Source organism: Myxocyprinus asiaticus, chromosome 5 (genome assembly GCF_019703515.2).
Source record: "Myxocyprinus asiaticus isolate MX2 ecotype Aquarium Trade chromosome 5, UBuf_Myxa_2, whole genome shotgun sequence".
NCBI lineage: Eukaryota > Metazoa > Chordata > Actinopteri > Cypriniformes > Catostomidae > Myxocyprinus > Myxocyprinus asiaticus.
In genome coordinates, this window is record NC_059348.1 from 44647424 (window position 1) to 44667437 (window position 20014).

At 36.8% G+C, this 20014-nt stretch overlaps 1 protein-coding gene across 4 annotated transcripts in view; it reads right to left on the minus strand.

The window, feature by feature from the left end:
• The window catches only part of cspp1b (centrosome and spindle pole associated protein 1b), a 35400-nt gene extending 16758 nt beyond the window's left edge, over window positions 1–18642 (minus strand). The window contains exons 1-12 of one of the 4 annotated variants that reach the window (XM_051696820.1): window positions 13459–13999; window positions 12477–12575; window positions 12341–12398; window positions 12155–12249; window positions 7912–7971; window positions 6496–6647; window positions 5413–5469; window positions 3977–4065; window positions 3304–3400; window positions 2981–3178; window positions 1849–1943; window positions 1635–1728 (exon numbers count right to left, since the gene is read on the minus strand). In XM_051696820.1, the coding sequence (XP_051552780.1) occupies window positions 1635–1728; window positions 1849–1943; window positions 2981–3178; window positions 3304–3400; window positions 3977–4065; window positions 5413–5469; window positions 6496–6647; window positions 7912–7971; window positions 12155–12249; window positions 12341–12398; window positions 12477–12575; window positions 13459–13500 (1136 nt within the window). In that variant the 5' untranslated portion in view covers window positions 13501–13999. Of the gene's footprint in view, window positions 1–1634; window positions 1729–1848; window positions 1944–2980; window positions 3179–3303; window positions 3401–3976; window positions 4066–5412; window positions 5473–6495; window positions 6648–7911; window positions 7972–12154; window positions 12250–12340; window positions 12399–12476; window positions 12576–13458; window positions 14000–18208 lie in introns of those variants that run through there. The other 3 variants (XM_051696819.1, XM_051696821.1, XM_051696822.1) reach the window with 3 other exon arrangements.
• Window positions 18643–20014: the final 1372 nt, after the last annotated feature.

Consider the following 20014-nt stretch of genomic DNA (forward strand, 5'->3'; position numbering starts at 1 on the left):
AGTAATGAAAAGTTGCATATAATGTGATGTTGACTAGTTTATCAAAGTTTTAATTATGATTGCTTTGTAGTTTTATGTCTTTAAATGATCACCTTGACAGCACCACTGTTACAGCAATTCACATGCACACAGATATCTTTGGCCATCTTGAACATGGCTACATTTTGATGCCATATCATTTACATTTATGCATTTGGCAGATGCTTTTATCCAAAGCGACTTACAGTGCACTTATTACAGGGACAATTCCCCTGGAGCAACCTGGAGTAAAGTGTCTTGCTCAAGGACACAATGGTGGTGGCAGTGGAGATCAAACCAGCAACCTTCTGATTACCAGTGATGTGCTTTAGCCCACTAAGCCATCACCACTCTCAGTCATATCAAGATTCCATTCCGTTGCACTCTGTCTAATTGTCTTTGAATGTGAGAGGCATCTTATGTAAATGGCATCTAAGAAATGTGTCCAAACGTGAAACCAACCAAGTTATACAGGGCCTCCTTAAGACAGATTAGTCAACTAGAAATCAGTTTTGAAAATATAGTTTTGCACATCCGCAGATCCAATCTCTCCAACCATGCTTTAAAGGTGCACTAAGAAATGTTTTAGTCATATAAAGAAGGTTTGCTACTAAAGAAATTAATTGTAATTTTGAAACGTGTATAAAATCATGAGATGAAGACTCCAGTCATTTCGGTAACCTTATAAAAGCTGTTTTATTGTACATGGAGAGGGTCCCCTCATGGAGGCTGCCAGGTTAGTATCACATGACCAGCCGAATACTACTCGCTTTATCTCAGTAACCTCCCTATTATTGGAAACTTTCACTCATGGATTAAATTAATCATGGCTGACTGTGAATAGTGAATTTCTACAGTGGCATTGGTAACTGAAAACATTTGTGTTTGAATGATGCTGCATCCATGCCCCTAGATGTAATTGCAAGTCCAAGACGACATTTAAAAAAAAAAGTATTGAGTGCACCTTATTCTCTACTCCTTCCGATCATGCTGCCCCCTCATTTGAATTGCCACTTTCACTTTCCCTTTAGTCAGAACCCCCTGGGGAATTTTCCCTCAAATTCCTGTCTCATTTTATCTGCATACATCTTGCGTCATGCCCGACTGTAGCTATTCACACTGCATCCCTGTTCTGTTAATCCCTGCATGCCATCTATTTCTTAAACAAGAAAAAACAGCCGCCTACAAGATCAAACTTTGGTCTGAGGTAGAAAAACCTGTACTGCAGGACAGTTTGGATTTCATTGATGGGAAAATTATTCATGCTTATTGCGACATCTGGAGGTTATCCAGACGAAAGGAGGATTTTCCCAGCTGAATGTTTTTCCTTATGTACTGAACATCTTAGGTAATTTTCCTTACCACTATTGTCTTTTGGCTCACTCATGTGAACTGAATTAAATTGAAAGCGGAGTGTAGCCTACATTAGCAGTCTGCAAGCTGAAGCCCAAACCTGGCTCTGTGTTACCCTGACCTGACCCAATCGATACTGTCAAACTATAAGCCTGAACCCGACATCACACTCTCCTTTTTTCCCCTCTCTGAGCAAGCGTGTGTGTTTGTGTGTGTGTGTGCGTGTGTGTGTGTGTGTGTGTATGTTGGTTGGTTGCTTTTACTGTCTGTGAGTGCTTCTGCTGTGCTCGTTGTGGGGACTGAGTTGACGTGTCTCTCCTGATGGCATCAGAAGAGAAATTCCTGTTATTGTGCCATCTGTGGAAACAGGCACACCCACTTATGTTGTAGCACCAAAAGGAATCTTAATCTTGCAGTACAATAGACTGGAGTCCTGTATGCATGTTTGTGTGTATTCAGAATGTGTGCGTATCTTACAGGCTCTGCTGGAGTTCAGTAAATTCTCATCATTATTATGTGGTGTCTTGTAGGCCTCTGCATGGGACGGGAGGTGAGAAGGGACAAAAGGCATACTGCAGGAAAAGAACAAATTGTGTGTTCTTACAATACGTGTATGGGTGTTCCTTAAACTACGGAACACCTGTAGTCCCATAGGTGGATTTTTATTAACAAGTTGAAAATAGATTTCAACTTTTTTCTTTTTGTTATAAAGGGGTCACATTAAACAGATTTTTATTTTATTTTAATTTTTTTTACAAGACCTTCATCCAGACCATTTCAATATTTAATGTGTGAAAATTACTTCTAGCAATTTCTTTTTAAATCACGACTGTCCCACAGTTGTGGCGTCATTTCCACCACACCAAAAACGTTTGGCCCATATAAATTATTATTATTTTTTTTTATTTTTTCTTTTTTTTTAAAGTTAGTGTACTTGTTAACCAAGTCGACAAAAGTGTCAGCAAAGAGCATGCTTGAAATGATAATATGAAAAAATACTAAATATAATTCCAGTGATGTATAAAGAAAACAAAGAAAAATTAAGGTAAAATCACTTTTTTATATTTCCAATAAAGCTGTAATTTTGCCAAATGATTAAAAAAAAAAAAAATGTGTATATATATATATATATATATATATATATATATATATATATATATATATATATATATATATATATATATATATTATACAATTGTGTGTATTTAGGATAGATAAAATATTATCAATGAAATTAACCTTTGCAAGACAAAGGAGCTGGCCATTTTTTTTTTTCAATGTTAGGAAATGTCATTGCCATCACTGTCATTTCCACCACAGAACTGTATTAACACAATACAGAATTTGAGATGTGGTGGAAATTACATTTACAGTAAGTGGGAATTTCCATGACTTCCAGAAATAAATGACAAAAATAACACAAATCTCCTGCGATGTATGTACATACACTGTTGGACATTGTAAATAGAGAAATTAAATGAACTAGTGAGAGTGTGAAAAATGTTTTAACATCATAAATTTCAAGAAATTCACAGGGTTGGAAATTACCCGAAGTTGAAGAAACACCTGTATATGGTGTTTGCGTGTGCTTGTGTATATGCAAGTATACCTGCATGGAGACAGAGGGTCTGTCCTGTATTGCAGTACACTCTCAGGGGTCTTAGTCGTGTCCAGTTGGATCATTTCGTCCCTTGTCTGCTTTCTGTTAATTTCTCTTACTCTTCTGTAACCAGATGCCTCACTCACAATGGTTGTAAACTTTTTCTCAGAATCCATTACTGCAACTTTCAGGTCCAGTTCCTTCTCTCTAAACAGACACAGTTAAATTAACACTCACAGTTCAGCAAAACAACATTTCTTAAGTAGCAGTTTGAGATTACAATCAACTACAACTGCCAGACTATTTACATGAAAGTGTGCACACACACACACCTCCTTCTGTGTCTTTGTTTCTCTGCAATCTGTTCCTGTAGTTCACGTCGATATCGCTCCTTTCTCCTCTTTAGTGTGGCCTCCAGATCCACTGAACCTGTCAATCAAAATCTGCTCTGTCAGTCAGTGATCAGAAGTTTGTCAAGAATCAGTGAATGACAGAATACCAGTGGAAAACATTACCATCTGTTAATTATCAGTACAACTACAAAAGCTTTGGCTTTGTGAAGCGTAAAAGATTGTTTTAAAAAATAAATACATTGTAAAAAACATAGGGATAGATGGTTTTCTCAAAGGATAAATGTCTGAGAAAGTAAAACTAGAAAAATGTAGTCAAACTACAGAGCAAATTACTTTATTGATGTTACCTTCTCCTGTATCTCCTGTAAATCATCAGGTTTAAAAAAATGATCACTGAAACTAATTAGTAAGATATCTGAAATACTTATTCTTATGAGAAAGGATTAGTTGTACAAAAAAATTTTTTTTTTTTTTTTAAATCTGTCATATGCCCACTTTTGTCAAGGAGTGCAGACCGTTATCTTCATTACATGATCATTACGAAGCATCACATGTAAAATAGATGATACATGCTCTGTGCTTCAGTTACTAAACCAGTTAGAGCAGTGACACTGACTTCTAGCCAATCATAATTATTTTACTGAACTCTTACCTATTAGAAGACCTGAGGTACAAACTGTGTCCTGACTGGCCGCAGATCCGGATCTTTCATTTGCCTGAGTCGCCATAGATGCCGGTATTCTAAAACAGAGTTAAAGGGATAGTTCACCCAAAAATGAAAATTCTCTCATCATTTACTCACCCTCATAATATCCCATATGTGTATGACTTACTTTCTTCTGCTGATCACAAATGAAGATTTTTAGAAAAAATATCTCAGCTCTGTAGGTCTATACAATGCAAGTGGATGGTGATCAGACATTTGTAGCTCCAGAAATCACATAAACGAAACATAAAAGTAATCCATATGACAGTGTTAAAATCCATATCTTCAGAAGCAATATAACAGGTGTGGGTTAGAAACAGAAGAATATTTAAGTCCTTTTTTACTCTAAATCTTCACTTTAATTTTCACTTTCAGATGTGAAAGTGAAACTAAACAGGCACCACATGTGATTTTCAGATGTAAAAGTGAAAGTATATGTTGAGATTTAAAGTAAAAAAGGATTGGAATTTTTATCTGTTTCTCACCCACACCTATTATATCGCTTCTGAAGATATGGATTTAACCACTGGAGTCATATGAATTACTTCTATGTTTCCTTTATGTGATTTTTGGAGCCACAAAGGACTGATCACCATTCACTTGCATCGTATGGACCTACACAGCTGGGATAATCTTCTAAAAATCTTTGTTTGTGTTTTGCAGTAGAACGAAAGTCATACACATCTGGAATGGCATGAGAGTGAATAAATGATGAGAGAATTTTCATTTTTGGGTGAATTATCCCTTTAATAGTGATGTGAGCATCAGCAAAGATGTAGTAAGAAAGACTGTGCCTGGGTTCGGGAGATTTGGTGTGAGACGTGCTTGTGTTTTTGGAGTGGGGAGGTAATTTCATTCAATAAGGATCCATCTGTATAAATGTTCAGTGTTTAAAAATTGGAAATCAACCAGCAATAGTTGTAAGTCTTTACAATAATTGCAAGTCTATTTTCAATGTGTTATTGTGCCTTGTTCTTGATTCACTAACTTGTTAAATTTTTGAAGTTCTATCAAGTATCCATTTACTATACATTATGTAAGTTAACAATTGTACCATGTTGCTCTGTCAGAAAAAAATGTGCAAAAATTTGTACAATGTTGTAATATAATTCTGCTGGATCTGTTCTTTTGCCCCTGGGGGGTTTGATTTGCTGCTCTGTCCATGCAGCTGTTTGCCCAGAACAAAACCATCCCGCCAGCACCAACAGATTGCTTCAAATTGTCAATAAAAGTATTCATTTGACAGAAGTGGTCCTGACTGAACTGTCTAGTTTATGTGATTTAATTTCCAAACTGTTCAGCCACTAAAACTTTTAGTTCGTAAATACTGTAGAAATTTGTGAAAGCAGAAATATAATCAAAGTTGTATGTGTGTGTTATACCTGTTTCTGTGTTGTAGTTTGCTTGTGTGATGCCCTGTCTCTGTGTACAATTCCCCTCTTCTTATGAGAAAAACAGAGAAAAAGAAAAAACATAATTTAAACACCAAACATATGATATAAAATATACAGGCTAAAATTACCCAAACTAATAATTCTGTATCCCCAAATATGGATGAGATTTAAAGCCAAAACCCACACGTGAACACAGATGCTTCTAGTCGCAAGCTCGATTTTGTGTGTTGTTGTTACATTAATAACAAAATGCAAGTACGCGCTGCATTCTCAGCATTACCACAAGGGGTGCTATAGCAGACATTAGTGTGAACTCTCCTCTTCTACGGTGAGTTTTCTCTTTCAAGTCAACTACTGTCATGCAAGGGCATAGTCAGGAAATTACTTTTGGGTGGGCCTCAATAAAAATGGATGGGCGAAGTTTTTGCCCCAATTTTTTTAAATCAAATTTTCCTTAACAATAGAGAAGTGACATATTCAAACAGTTCTTTCACACATTCAGAAATCAGAATCTATGCATTTAAGCTATTTTATAAATATATATTTGAAGTCAAAGAACAATTTCTAATATTCTGGATATTCCTGGGTCTAATTTGGGTGGAACCAGGCCCACCCTTGGCTACGCCACTGCTGTCATGGTGAAGCTAAAGTTTGAAGAGAATACTGCAGAGCAGGTAAGGTAAAGTCAATATAGCAACTTACCTGAATAATAACACATTCAGTTTAACCGCACAGTCTTTGAAGGTAAATCAATCGCCCCTTGAGTATTGAGGTTTGTTACCGCCACAGTAACACAAGAACGCACCCTAAGCATGTTCAGCCGGACCACGCATTGGAAATGCACTGGCCAAGTGCCCACATTTGTGCAATCGTACTTGCGTGAAGTATGTTTCTGGCCTTTTGTTAAAAAACTGTCGTGTTTTGGGAACTGACAGATAATTCAATTATGTCTGCACCAATGTATAAACAACTGCATTCAGAATCAGCCCATAAAGAACATGAAATGGGTTTGTCACTAGTCACTATTAGTCGACATCTCTCCCTTTCTCTCGCTGTCTCTCTCTATCTCACTTGTTCGCTGTTCTGGTGTCTCGCTCTCTCTGAAGTCGCCTCCCTTGTAAAAGTAATAGTTCTTCATCACTGCAGTCCTCCTCAGAGCTGCACATACTCCAGCCAAGCCCACACACCTCTGTAAGGGTGGCCACATCCCTCACACGGACAGTCTGAAAGAGAAAGAAAAATGGCCATTACAAAAAAAGTACTATGGTGGAGCAATGGTACAGAGATGGAATCAGACAGTAATACCATGGCACTTTCACCATATTCATATCCATATTCACCATGGTTTTACCAGGTTTCCCACCCATTTTGACCAATGAATTTCCATGACTTTTCCATGAAATTTTCAAACATTTGTGATTACTGGTTACATGTATAAATGAATCATTCAGACTGAAAGGAAGCATTAATTGAAAAGTATAAAATAAAAAAAATTAAAAAACTGACTGACAAATAAGACATCACTATGGCTTGCAAGTAAGTTTTACTCTGTGCAAGACCAATATTTTTTTATTTTATTTATTTATTTTTTTGGGGGGATTTTTCCCCTTTTTCTCCCAATTTGGAATGCCCAATTCCCAATGCACTCTAAGTCCTCGTGGTCGCATAGTGATTTGCCTCAGTCCGGGTGGCGGAGGACGAATCCCAGTTGCCTCCGCATCTGAGACAGTCAACCCGCGCATCTTATCACGTGGCTTGTTGAGCGCGTTGCCACGGAGACATAGCGCGTGTGGAGGCTTCACGCCATCCACCGCGGCAACCACACTCAATTCACCATGCGCCCCACCGAGAACAAACCACATTATAGCGACCACGAGGAGATTACCCCATGTGACTCTACCCTCCCTAGCAACCGGGCCAATTTGGTTGCTTAGGAGACCTGGCTGGAGTCACTCAGCACGTCCTGGGATTCGAACTAGCGAACTCCAGGGGTGGTAGCCAGTGTATTTTACCACTGAGCTATCCAGGCCCCTGTGCAAGACCAATATTTAGCCAATAAAATATTTTCGAGCAGAGAAAAACTGATTTTTTTTTTTACATTCACTGTGATATGTCCATAAATCTTGAAATTTAAAAAACTTTTTCAGGCCTGGAAAAAAACAACTGTAAAATTCCCTGATGCTTCCATGTTTTCCATGACCGTAGGAACCCTGTATTACCATGGTACAAAACCATGGTAATACAATGGTGTTTTTTTACAAGTGTGCTAAACATTGCCTTGAATAAAATCAAACAAAACTACTCATTTTACTGAGTAACAGAACAGTCAGAATAGTCAGCTGTCCAATTTGACAGATGATATCTGTGAACGACACAAGTGATTTCTCAACGTCATAGAACAGTAACTGTGCAGTAAGTATTGGGAGGGAGCAGGAACAAGGTTTTTGATTCATAAAAAACGGATTGCATCTCCACATCCACACACACCCTGGGTATTCGTCTTCTCTCTGGAACTGTGCTAATGTCACCAGTATCCCATTGATCTTTCTGCAAGAGACACAAACACAAATTCTCTGAGAAAGAGAAAGATTCTCTATGAAGGAATAGTTCACCCAAAAAATTAAGATTCTGTAATTATTTGCTCACCCTCACTCAATACAATACAATCAGCATACCCCTAATTCACCACCCCTCCTCCTCCCACCCTGCACTATTTTTTTTACTTGTTGATGTAATTATGTGCTAGACGGATATTTACGGCCGTTGCGCCGTGTCTCGCTGTTTTTATTTATTTTTCATTTTTTTATTTTTTTTATATCCCCTTTTCTCCCCAATTTGGAATGCCCAATTCCCTCTACTTAGTAGGTCCTCGTGGTGGTGCGGTTACTCATCTCAATCCGGGTGGCGGAGGACAAGTCTCAGTTGCCTCTGCTCCTGAGACCGTCAATCCACGCATCTTATCACGTGGCTCATTGTGCATTACACCGCGGAGACTCACAGCATGTGGAGGCTCATGCTACTCTCTGCGATCCACGCACAACTTACCACACACCCCATTGCGAGAGAGAACCACTAATCGTGACCACGAGGAGGTTACCCCATGTGACTCTACCCTCCCTAGCAACCGGGCCAATTTGGTTGCTTAGGAGACCTGGCTGGAGTCACTCAGCACACCCTGGATTCGAACTCACGACTCCAGGGGTGGTAGTCATTATTTTTTCAGTTTTAAAAAATCTTTAAGACAGTGTGCAACCAACTGCAATTATTTTCTCAATTATAAATTCATCTCAATTTATCAAAAAAAGCTGTTAACCCTCTGGGGTTGACGGACGCGCCGGTGCGTCCTGCTGGATTCTTTCCTCATAACAGCAGAGACAACTTAAAATACTCCATCATTTTTGGGCATACAGATAAGTGAAAGACATCATTAGAGACTATAAAGGGTCTACTTTTATTTGTGTGCACTCACAATAACAACAAAACCTTGTGCTTTTGTAAAATAAAGAAAATAAACAGAGTGTACTTTCAGCCATCTGTCTCCGCGAGCATCATTCTGAAACACGTCACAAAAATATATAGAAACTCCGCAAATACTTATCAGACAAACATGAAACATATGTCTAAAGAAAGCTTAAAATGTCTACTTTTAAATAAAACAATTTACATTTAAAACAAATATTCTCCTGCAATGTAATCTGTATGAAACAAAGCGATGTAGAGTTTCTCCTGGCTCAGCTCATTTTCCCTAATATGATCCCACCCACCAGCAGAGCGCGCTATTCATACGGTAATGTGCTGAGACGATCAATGCAAATGGTAAACGTCCCCAACAATGCCTTAAAAAGCATCAAGTTCATTCACTTTTCAGCGTGTTTGGAAGATGGCACGCTACACAGGTGAGGAAGCTCCTGGATAGTGACGAAGAGTTCACGTTTGTCTCAGAAAAGAGCGGGAATCCGACGAAGAATGTTTGCATTTTGAAGAGCGACTTGATCCAGCCGAGGATACAATTTCGGATGAGCAAGTCTTTACTTACATTAGCTGACGTGCTATTTTATATAAACATGTACATATTTTACTAGTTGGACTATTTGCCAGACAGTATTCAGAGTATTGAAATTTGAAATATGTCCTAATAGGCAAGTTTTAGTTACATTTAAATGTTGTTTCGGCTAAAGCAGGTATTTAAATTGTATGCTGTATGATATAAATATGATATGTAATATGATATAAAAATTATATGAATGTTTAGATTATATTTTAAATAGTGTTTATGCTGCCTCGTTATCATCAATGAAGCTTATGCTTGCAAATATCTGTTCGCGTGTAAATGTGTAAAATGTGCTGTAAATATGCCCATATTAGAAAATCTGCATATTAGAATGATTTCTGAAGGATCATGTGACAAGGAAGACTGCAGTAATGATGCTGAAAATTCAGCTTTGATCACAAGAATAAATAGCATTTTACAATTTATTCAAATAGAAAACAGTTATTTTAAATTGTAAAAGTATTTCACAATATCACTGTTTTTGCTGTATTTTGGATCATATAAATGCAGCCTTGGTGAGCAGAAGAGACTTCTTTTAAAAACATTAAAAAATCTTACCGATATAAAACTTTTAAACGGTAGTGTAGGTCTAAAGTTTTACGTAAAGTCTTTATGTAAAGAAAATGTATAGTCAGATTACTTCTTTTAACTTTTTTTGTGAATAAGCTAAAAACAATACATTCAATCATTAAGTCTCCTCACATTCATTCTCTCTCAGGGGAGGGGTCTTTGTCTCCTCAGGTGTGAATCACATCAATATTCATGATCATCCACACCTTCTCGCATATGGCTCGCATCTCGCAAAAGTGTCTTACAAAAGTTAAATGACTATATTGTTTTGTATGAATGAGTGATCAGGATGGTTTCACATCATTTTGTAGAAAAACTCTAGGCTACAAGATCCAGTTCTCAAAAGTCTTTTGAACAAATGTTTAGTATGTGTTATATGGCCTTATTTCAGTGACTTAAAATGTGTTTTTTCAAAAACCACGCATAAACGTTATTTTCTCAGAAATACAAACATGTACATACATGTTGCTCACGTATTATTGTAGCCCAGTTTGTGCTGAATACAGTGTTATCAGACTTTAGCTATTAATATGTTTTTAAGCAACTGAAAAAAGCACAAATGTCAAGGCATGTCAAAACTTCTCCAGGACCCAAAACACCCTCAGACCCCAGAGGGTTAACTTGGTAAGGTGTTTTAGATGTCTTTGCTTTTCTTTTGCAGTTTTTCTTTATATAATTTTTCTCTATCAGAGACAGAAGGATGGATTTGCTTCATTTCTGCTGTTGTCTATCATCACTGAATTAGCAGACACAGGACGTGATGTGATTCATTCAAAGAGACAGAGGTGCCAGTTCCATTCAGAAGTGATCCTGCTCAGGGGTGTAGCTACAGTATCATTTCAAAAGTGAGGGGGGCAGAATGTTTAGCGCAGGACAAACATAAGTATATAAGATATATATATATATATATATATATATATATATATATATATATATATATATATATATATATATATATATATATATATATATATTAAGTCAACTTTATGCTGCTTTAACAACCAATATTGGGTAAATTAAAAGGGAGCACATGGAATATACTAATTTTCTTTAACAGAAACTTTAGACTTCATACAGCCTACTCTGTAAAAGGGGTAATTTTTACATTTAGGATCTATTTCTACCTGATCTAACCTTAAAAAACTTTTTTCTTTAAACTTTGTTGGTAGAACAATGTAATCAGGTTGATTCAGTCATATTAAATATTTTTCATTTAAAAAAAGTAGTTAAATTAGATGTTACCAAATGAAGCAAATTTTTACCCAACACAAGCTACCTGGTAAAACAATATATAATAATATTTTCTCAAAATTGAATTATGACTGAAATTGGGTCTCTTTAAACTCATTAGATTTTAGAACAAAAGGTCAACCTAAAATGAGCTTCATGTGGTAACATCTTAATTACTGGTAACTGGTTTTATTTAAGTCAAAACTATTACGACTATAAAACTATGACGCAACATAACTAGCTCATGTAGTAGCCTGCTGTATGGTGTTGAGCAGCTATCGTCTCTTAAGAGATTGGCCAGTGAATTTTAACGTTTGCATTTAAACATATACATCAACACATTTGCCCCGTGAAAAACATATTTGTTTTCTGTTTGAAACGATCTTACAGTATGACTATCATGATTGTTCTCCCTTCGAAGTGCCTCTGATGCATCAGTTAAGCCATTCAGAACGCAGGTTAAATCTAATCATCTTTGTGCGCGTGTGACAGAGGGCAGGGCTATTTTGAGCGCTATTCTGTTGTGATGCCCATTGCAAGTGAAACGGCTGATATATAGCAAAGGATGCCTCTGACGATCAGCATGTATGAAGCTGTTATTCACTCTCAAATTAAATCAATGATCAAATCAACCCAAATCAAATATGGTGAAATGTCAGTAACATAAAACTTTTGCCTTGCATGAAAATCAGCAATTCTTTAAAATGTATCCATTTGTGTCATCCAGAAGGAAGACAGTCATGGTTTTGGAACAGCATGAGGGTGAACAAATAATGACCGAATTTTTAATCTTACTTGAACTATAGAAATGTAATATATATATATATATATATATATATATATATATATATATATAAAACAAGTCTGAATGTTTGCTACCTCTGCCATGTATTTCCTGTAGTCTTTCCTGAGCTCTTCCTGCAGTTTGTGTTTCTTCCTTTCATATTTCTCTCCGAGCGGCAGACTCACTCCATCTATATACAAAATTTACACATACACGCCTTTAAAATCAGGTACACAGAAATTAATCTACAGTCATATTAAATTTTACACAAAGCTGTATACCTTGCTGGATTGTGAGTGGAGAGATATTCTCTTTCTGGAGACTGTGGCCTTTACGTCTCTGATGCATTAAAAGACACAATATTACAATGAGGACCAATCATACACTTCATTTTCTCTATATCAATTTCTGTCTCACCCTGATCTCCATGTAAGGGGGATCCTGTTCCAGACAGGCCTTCTCTTCTGCTATCTTCATCTTCTGATCTTCCAGAAACGTTTCCAATTCCTCATCCATCTGGAACACACAAATATTATGGCACAAACACATCAAGCATTAAACGCAGCTCTAAAGCTCCACCTGTAGATACAAAAACATCTGACCCCATAACTGCTCTTACTAAAATTAACCATAGTACCATAGTTTCCATGAAAATACCACAGTTAAGTAAGACATGTTTAGGATAACCTGTCAAAAGTGTTAAAACCTTTCAGAATTTTCCTGTGGTTTTAATTTCTTAAGCACACAATCACAGTTTTATTAGAAAGGTTTATTAATTTGTTGTGCATAACTATAGTATTTTGTCAGAAACTATAGTTACCAATATCTACAATATATATTGTTTTTTTTTTTTTTTATTAATGTTTTGCATGAAAAGTCTATTTGAGTGCCCTTTAAATGTCACTTGATGTGATATTCAGCAATCTAATGCAATGACAGAAAGAGAGAGCGAGAGAGGGGGGTGGGGGTCATGCAGAACATGAGCTCCTGAACTTTCATGAGTTTTTTGCTTTTAAAATGAGGTAAACCTAAGAAAAAACACAAAATTTAGCTAAAATGTCATGGTGAACACAAGTTCACAATAAATAGCAAATAAATTTGGTTAGAATACACATTTGTGAAAAACTGTACTTGAAGAACTTCACACTGGAGTGGACCCTCCCTAACTCAGATAAATGCTCCAAAGACCAAGCTCTCCCTGACATCCCCCACCCCTACTCAACCAACCCCCAGCACAATACTGCCCCCTACTCTCTGACCCCAGCTTTGGCACACCCTCACACATCATCATACACACAGGCACCAACGACCTGAGAACTGAGCAGGAGAGAGTTGGTCGGCTAGTCTGTAGAGTAGCAGAAAAGGCTACAGAGATCTGCCCCAATGCAAAGATCATCACCTCCACTCTCCTACCCCACAGAGACTTTCGCCCAGACACCATCCAAAGAGTCAATGCTGATATCTCCAGAGGATGTGCCCTCCTTCCCAATATGCACCTGGCTCATCACCCCACCATCACAACCAGAGACCTCTATGACCATGTGCACATAAAAAAGGAAATGTGTAAATGTGTTTGAAAAAACACTGAACTACATTTCACGGGGCAGACAGACTACCTCAACACCCCTCAAAACAAGACACCTGCCAATCCACCAAACACACCACAACCACACACACAGCTGGACATCACTGGGGTGCCCCACCCCATGCAAAACTCTACCTGAGAGCACCTCATGCACCAGGACAACACCAAAGACCCCCACCTACATGAGGACACCACCAAAAACCCCAGACTGCAGCAGGATACCACCAGAGACATGCACCTGCAGTAGTTCAGCACCAAAGACCCCCACCATCAAAGAGACATCAACCCAGTCAGAGGAGTAAGACTAGGAATGGTCCACAGCCCCTCACCCACCACCTGCTGACAACACACCCTGCTCAGCACCACCTCCACAGCCTCGGAGCTATGCCCAGGCCCTTAAAAGGACAGAGAAAGACTCTGGAGATGGGTGAGATCAGACAGCTGCTGGACTACATCAGTGCCCAGCTGACATGAACAAATAAAAATAACAGCAGCCAACCAATGTCACTTTTGCACAAGAATGCCAAAATATTAATATTCAATAACACTCTACTAATATCTATTACAGACACTATTACTCTAGTATTATCAAATATTTTACATTAAATTCAAAATATAGTATATTAGAAAAGGTATATCTCTTTTTTGAAAACAAGAACTCTACACCTTGAACTCTGAGAATGACCCTCTCAATTTCTGTGTGGAATATCCAAGGATTAAACTCAACAGCTTTTGGGCTGAAGAGTTTAAACACAGAATTCCACAACAGCATCAAGGACATGGACATTATAATTCTACAGGAGACATGGAGCAAGGCAGACACCACCACCCACTGTCCCCCTAATTATAGAGAAAGAATTTTACCAATCACAGAAACTCAGCACAGTTCGGCAAGGCAGAGACTCAGGAGGACAAACAATTTGGTACAATCTGGTTCAAACTCTGTAAGGAACTTCTCCTGTCACAAAAAGACACATTCCTCTGTGCTATATACCCCCTACTACAGTGAAGGCATGTTTTACACATCAGAAAATGAGAAATGCCATTTCCAGACCCAGGGAAATGTACTTCTTTGTGGGGACTTGAACGCAAGAACAGGACAACAGACAGACTTCACAGACACACAGGGGAGTAAATATATTAACAATAAATTGATGTGTATAAACAACAATTTTTCTCATCTTCACAGAAATAACCATGACCATATTGTCAATAAGAATGGGAAATATCTCCTGTAGCTCTGTCGAAGTTTAGGTCTGTACATTGTCAACGGTAGGATACGAGGGGACACTTCAGAGAGATTTACATTTTGCTCACCTCTTGGTAATAGCACGATATGATAACAGACTTCTCCATCTCTCAGAGCATTCACTGTTAGAGAACTAACCCCTCAGTCCAATCACAGCCAAATTACTGTGCATCTCAAAAGAACAAGGACTAACATTAATAACACAGCCCAGTAAGCTGTACAATATCAGAAAACCACACAGATGGGCTGAAAACAGCACAAAGGTGTACCAGAAAGCAATCAGAATCAGAATGAGCTTTATTACCAAGTGTGCTCATGTACACAATTTTTTTTATTTTTTTTTTTTTGGTGAAAGGAGAAACAAGCAAGTGCACACAGAACATTACAGTGAGACACATAATATAAAACAAGGTAAGCGTATAAATAGACACAAAAAAAACAAAAAAAAAAAACAAAAAAAAAAATAGGATATATAACATAGAATGGCGTATGTACATGCGCAAGTGGTAAGCAGCCAAACAATACAATGCTCTTAGGTAACTTTCTGGTTACCATTTATGCTCACACTAAAGAAGGTGTTAATTTGGCTGTGAAAGATATAAATAATATTTTAGGAAAATCAGCAAAACAGTCAAAATTTAAAACAAAAACTGGACAAAATTACACAACCAAAAATGAAAAAAATTGGTTTGACCAAGATTGTCAGGAAATTCTAATAAAAAAAACACAGAGATCCAAATACCACAGAGATTCACCTTCTTTACTGTAAAACATTAAAACAATACAAACATACACTGAGAACCAAAAAAGCACAATACACCCAAAAGCAACTGAAAATAATCAAGAAGTCAGTCAATACAAACCAATTTTGGGACAATTGGATCAACCTGAAAAAAACTGACCAGGAAGAATTGGCAATCCATAACGGTGAAACATTATTTAATAAAGTAGAAACTGGCACAAATTGTAAGCAAAATCAAATAACTAAACAATTGGAAGTACTAGAATTGGCAGTCAAAGATAATCAAAACCCATTTGACTTTCCTTTTCCTGAAAAGGTACTTAAAGACAAGATTAATACTCTAAATCCCAAAAAAGCATCTAGACCTGATAGGATATTAAATGAAATGTTAAAATATACCAGTACAAAATTCCAATCAGCCATTCTAAAATTACTCAATGTGGTTCTGGGTGTTGGTTACTTCCCTGACATCTGGAATCAAGGACTGGTTACACCATCTTTAAAAATGGAGATACATTTTACCTGAATAATTACAGAGGCATTTGTGTGAGTAGCAATCTGGGTAGATATTTTGTAGTATAATACATTTGAGACTTCTGGACTTCATCACAACACACAATATCTTAAGCAGAAGTCAAATTGGATTTTTACCAAATTTCAGTACATCTGACCATATTTCCACATTACAAACCTTAACTGAAAAAAACAAATGTAGTCCAAAATAAAGAAAAACAATGTGCATGCTTTATTTACTTTAAAAAAGCATTTGATTCAATCTGGCACAATGGATTATTTTAAAAACTTATTGAAAGTGGCACAGGAAGTAAAACCTATGACCTCCTTAAATCAATGTACATTGAAAGTAAATGTGGCATCAAAATTAGCACAAAAAGAACAAGATCTCTTTTCCAGGAGTGTAGAGTGAGACCGGATTGCTGTTTAAACTCAACATTGTTTAACATTTACACCAAAGAACTGGCTACCAGTCTTGAGGGATCTAAAGCCCCTGGTCTCACTCTTCACAACTCCTAAATCAAATGCCTGCTGTATGCAGATGACCTGGTTCTGCTGTCTTTCACTGCACAAGGTCTACAGCGGAACCTGGACCTGCTAGAGCAATACTGTCAGACCTGGGCCCTACAAGTAAACCTCAATAAAACTAAAATCATGGCCTTCCAGAAAAGATCCAGATCCCAGGGGACACAATGAACATTCACATTAGGAACTAACCAAATAACACACTCATCACACTACAGTTATCTAGGATTAAAAATCACTTCCACTGGAAACTTCAATCCTGCAGTGAACGAACTGAGAGATAAAGCTCTATGCCATAAAATGACAATGTCCTATAGAGATCAGATACCTGTCAGAATTTGGTTAAAAGTTTTAGAATCAGCAACTGAGCCGATTGTCCTTTATGGCAGTGAAGTGTGCGGTCCTCTGACAAATCCATATCAAGAATTCACCAAATGGAAAAAACATCCAATAGAGACCCTGCATGCAGAATTCTGTAACAAAAAATATTACACAAGCACACCGGCACATAACAAATAATGCATGCAGGGCAGAATTAGGCAAATATCCACTAATTATAAAAATACAAAAATGGGCAGTCAAATTCAGGAAACATCTAAAACTCAGTGACCCCCGACTCATACCATTATAAAGCCCTGCAATACCAAGAGTTGAGCAATGAAACCAATCCCCTCTCTCAGTTGGTCCAGAGCTTTAGTCCTGATGCTTCACCAACATCTCCTAATCCTCATCACACTAAAGACCTGGACCAGAACAATACCGCCAAATAACAATACAGCCAAATTACAACACAAATATAACGAAATTACATAACTTATTAGAAAACTCAAACTCAAAAACAGAGTAAAATGCAATGCTATCTGGCCCTAAAAAGAGAATACACCACGGCAGACAATCTGTACACAGTGACAGATAAAAAACTGAGAGCCACGTTGACCAGGTACAGACTCAGTGGACACAACCTCACTACAGAAATGGGCAGACACAGTAAAGCATGGCTGCCACAGGAAGAAAGGTTGTGTCCACACTGTGATCAAAACATAATCGAGACAGAGCTGCATTTTCTAACAGAATGCAAAAAATACACAGACATCAGGGAAAAATATTACCACAAAATTAAACATTCACAGCACATTTGACCATTTAACAAACACTGAAAAACTGCCCATCTTATTAGGAGAACACAAGGAGTGCTGTGAGATAGCAGCACCCTGCCACAGAATGAGTGACAGTGAGTGACCCGACCCGAGTCTATGTCTCCATCATATTTTACTATGGCTCTTCCTTATGGTTTTCTAGTAATATTTTATTTTTCATTTATGTATTCCTTCATTTTTATTATTTTAACATTATCCTTCTGTGCCATATTCGTGAAATATACATTGCATATTTAGTCTTTTGTTTTTCTTGCATTGTTTTGCACTATTTTATTTGTATGCAGCTCAGCTATAATCACTTTGGCAATACGAATGTACAAATATTTGTCATGCCAATAAAGCACCTTAAAACTGAAACCGAGTGAATACATTACACACCTTTCAAGAATTCCTCCAGTTTTTTAGTCTTGTCAACGCTGAGACTGAATACATATGTTTACCAATTTTTTTAATCAAATTATCAGCCACTTTTAGAGTAATTAAAGTGCGCTATTTATTTACCGGTATGTTATATAGTCTCAGTGAGTTAAGAGGATAAACACTAAAGGGCAACTCTATCGTTAACCAATAACATGCTCTCAACAGAACAAAAATCGTTGTTCTGGCTTGTATCATCTATATGTGTCTAATACACTTATTGAAGTTAGGCTACTTGATTCATATGTTGGAAATAATCGATCTGTTAAATACAAATGTATTTTTATCTGATCTGATATTCTGTACATAATCGGATTTTAAAAGCATTTAAAAGCCTGATTTTAGCCTATACAAGAAAAGCGCTGCTGTTCAATAATCCTCCGCTCTTCTTCTCTTCTAGCGTCTTCTGTTTGACTTCCTCTCTTCCGCTAGTTCTCGTTTCCTCTCCCTGCCGCTGATTTATAGAAGACTCGGATAGGCAGAAGCGGGATGGCGGAGCCCGTTAAAACAACTCAATACGTTACTTATATAGGCTACTGTACGTTTCGTTATCACACACAGCGAAATGCAATCTTTTTCTGATGTTATGGCGTTTACCCGCTCAGATCTGTGTCAGCTCTCTCGCAGTTACAGATGTAGATATATCGTTTCTTAAAAAAATAAATAAATAAATAAAAACTCTTTAGGAGGAGGCCTAAAATGCCTTGGACTACCGGAACATTTTCGCAATTTTTAATATATATATATATATATATATATATATATATATATATATATATATATATATATATATATATATATATATATATATTTTTTTTTTTTTTTTTTTTATTTAAAAAAATTATGATGTCTCTCAGTTTGTTTGTAAGAAAACGAATTACATGCTGCTTTCCCTTAAAAACAACAACAACAACAATGTATTATTTTTTTCCCACCACTGTAACAAAGATGCCAACCTTTACTAATTATTAACTAATTCTTTAATTGTTTATGAAAGAACTTTAACATAAAATGGTCGGAAAATTAACCACATTTGAATTTATTTCTGATAGAATTGCTATGTATTCATAAGATGGTAAAGGTATGTAAAAATTGTAAAGCAAAAAGATTTGTTAACATTTTTTATTTATGTAACTAAACCGATTATTTATTTTTGTCTTTTGATACCCCTGTTTTGTTTGTTTTCTTATTAGTTTGTCTGTTTGTTTTGTATTTGAACATGTTTAACATGCTTTGCTGTTTCAGCAATTGAGGGGAAAATTGCTGAAAAAAGAGGAAGGAAAAAAAAAACCTTTAGAGACAATACACTTACAAATATAACTAAGGGTTTTCTTAAATTAAAGGGTTTACAACTGGGCCCAGCAATTCACCAAAGAAAATAAAAAATAAATAAATACATACATAAAAAAGTAACAGATTGCACCTTCCCCCCAGTCCATTCCTTCTGTTATACAGATGCACAATTCTAATGTTCTTATTTGTGTATCAGATCTTCTTGAAATTGTATCATTTTAGCTACTACTAGACGAAATGTGTATTCCTGGAAGAAATTGTCTGTGTATCCAATGAAAATGCCATTGTATCATTCACTACAGAAAAACAACAACAACAAAATATTATATGTACTCTCTGTATTACAGTTCTGTAGTTAGTGGGTTTGGAGAATGGTCCATGATTACCAGCGTAGTTGGTGCTTTTCTGATTCTCGAAATAATAATAATAATAATAATAATATACGACTTGAATCTACAGTTTAGACATTTAGCT